Source organism: Mercurialis annua, linkage group LG3, assembly GCF_937616625.2.
Source record: "Mercurialis annua linkage group LG3, ddMerAnnu1.2, whole genome shotgun sequence".
Classification (NCBI taxonomy): domain Eukaryota; kingdom Viridiplantae; phylum Streptophyta; class Magnoliopsida; order Malpighiales; family Euphorbiaceae; genus Mercurialis; species Mercurialis annua.
Genome location: NC_065572.1, coordinates 10,233,478 through 10,235,186, shown reverse-complemented (window position 1 = coordinate 10,235,186; position 1,709 = coordinate 10,233,478). Strand labels below are relative to the sequence as shown.

Genomic DNA, 1,709 nt, shown 5'->3' with positions numbered 1-1,709 from the left:
CGAAAGCAGAAAATCAATTTTAATCAAAAATTGGAGAATTTTTTAGGTAGACTCGGTCTACCACATTATCCGTGGACTAAGCTAAACATAGCATAACACCTCATTAAAATGAGGGTATTCTTATAATATCATCATTTAAAAGTGTATGCAAATAACAAACGAAATTACAAGAATACCCTTATTTTAATAAGGTGTTATGATATGATTGACTTAGTTCACGGATGACGTGGTAGAACAAGTTTACATAAAAATTTCTCCAAAAAATTGAAGGTAACCAATTATCTTTTATTATATTGCCACAACACCATATGACTTAAGAGCTACATACTCGGAACTGCCAAGGAAGAAACATGGAAAGTAGCAAATACGGATTTGAAAACTTTCTGGGAAAGCAAGTCAACAAGTCAGCAGCATCTAATAAAAAAATTTATAATTAAACAACATAAATTTATTTATCCATCATTATTGGTGGTCTGATATATATTATTTACTATTTTTTTGATTTTTATTGAATATATCAATTACTCTTTGAAAGATGATGTTTGTTTGTTTTTAGTGTTTAAAGGAGCACATGCCCTAGTAAAATCCCTAGTAACCGATTTGTTAATTTCAGTCAATTTTTTTATCTCATTCCCTTTGATGATTGGCTGTTTGGTAACTTGCAGGGTCTTTCTAATGGAAAGGATTCAGAAACTTGGAGCATTACTTTTGGCATTGCTTGTTGGGTCTTATGGAAGCAGCGCAATGATTTTGTGTTTAACAACAACAGTTGCAGCTCCGTCACTCTTGCGCTCGAAGTTCGCCGGATGGTGGATTACACTACTCAAGCTCAGCGCTACGCCCTTCTTTCCAATCCAGGTCTGCGAAGTGAGCATGAAGTTCTTATTGGCTGGAGTCCTCCTCCCCCTTTTGTGCTTAAGATCAACACTGATGGGGCGCTTCGGACTTCAGAGAATAAAGCTGCTTCAGGTGGCGTTGCTCAGAATAACAACGGCGATTGGGTTTTTGGGTTCAGCAGATATATTGGTTATTGCTCAGTTATCCAGGCTGAACTTTGGGGAGCTTTGGATGGTTTAGATATTGCTTGAAATAGAGGCTCTAGAAATATTATTCTGGAAATGGATAGCTTGCTCGCGGTGGAAAGTCTTATGCGCAATGACATGACGACTAATGCCAATACTAACCTGCTGCTTGCCATCAGAAACCTTATGCGCAGGGACTGGCACGTTTGTATCCAGCATATTCATGGGGAAGGCAACCGTTGTGTCTACAAGATGGCGAGTGTTGGCCTCACTCATACTTTGGGGCTGCGAATCTACGACAACATGTTAGCTAATTGTTCCAGTTTTATTCTTGATGATGTTGCGGGTGTTTCGATTCCCCGTATGTGTCGTTTGGTTTAGTTTTTCCCTGGCCTTGGCCAATCCTTTTGTAGCAAAAAAAAAAAAAGAAGCACATGCCAAATCGCACCCAGCACTCATATATAACATGTTTCTAGAGATGATATAACCGAGTAATATACATCCATGCATATGTATGACATTTATGTTAGAGTTTTTAGATTTATAATGTAGCGAAATTTTAAAAAATTTAGTAAAACTTAAAATAAGATTTATGTAATTAACAGACATATATGGTTGTATAATTAAAACTAATTAAATGTCAAACACAACATTAATATAGTCAGAAAGAGATGTGGTTCACTTTGC

At 36.6% G+C, this 1,709-nt stretch overlaps 1 protein-coding gene across 1 annotated transcript; it reads left to right on the top strand.

Annotated features, from left to right (window-relative positions):
• Positions 1 to 487: 487 nt before the first annotated feature.
• Positions 488 to 1,509, top strand: LOC126674408 (uncharacterized). The gene is made up of 2 exons (XM_050368856.2): positions 488 to 579; positions 666 to 1,509. The coding sequence occupies exon 2, from the start codon at positions 676 to 678 to the stop codon at positions 1,075 to 1,077; it is 402 nt and encodes a 133-aa protein (XP_050224813.1). The 5' UTR covers positions 488 to 579; positions 666 to 675; the 3' UTR covers positions 1,078 to 1,509.
• Positions 1,510 to 1,709: the final 200 nt, after the last annotated feature.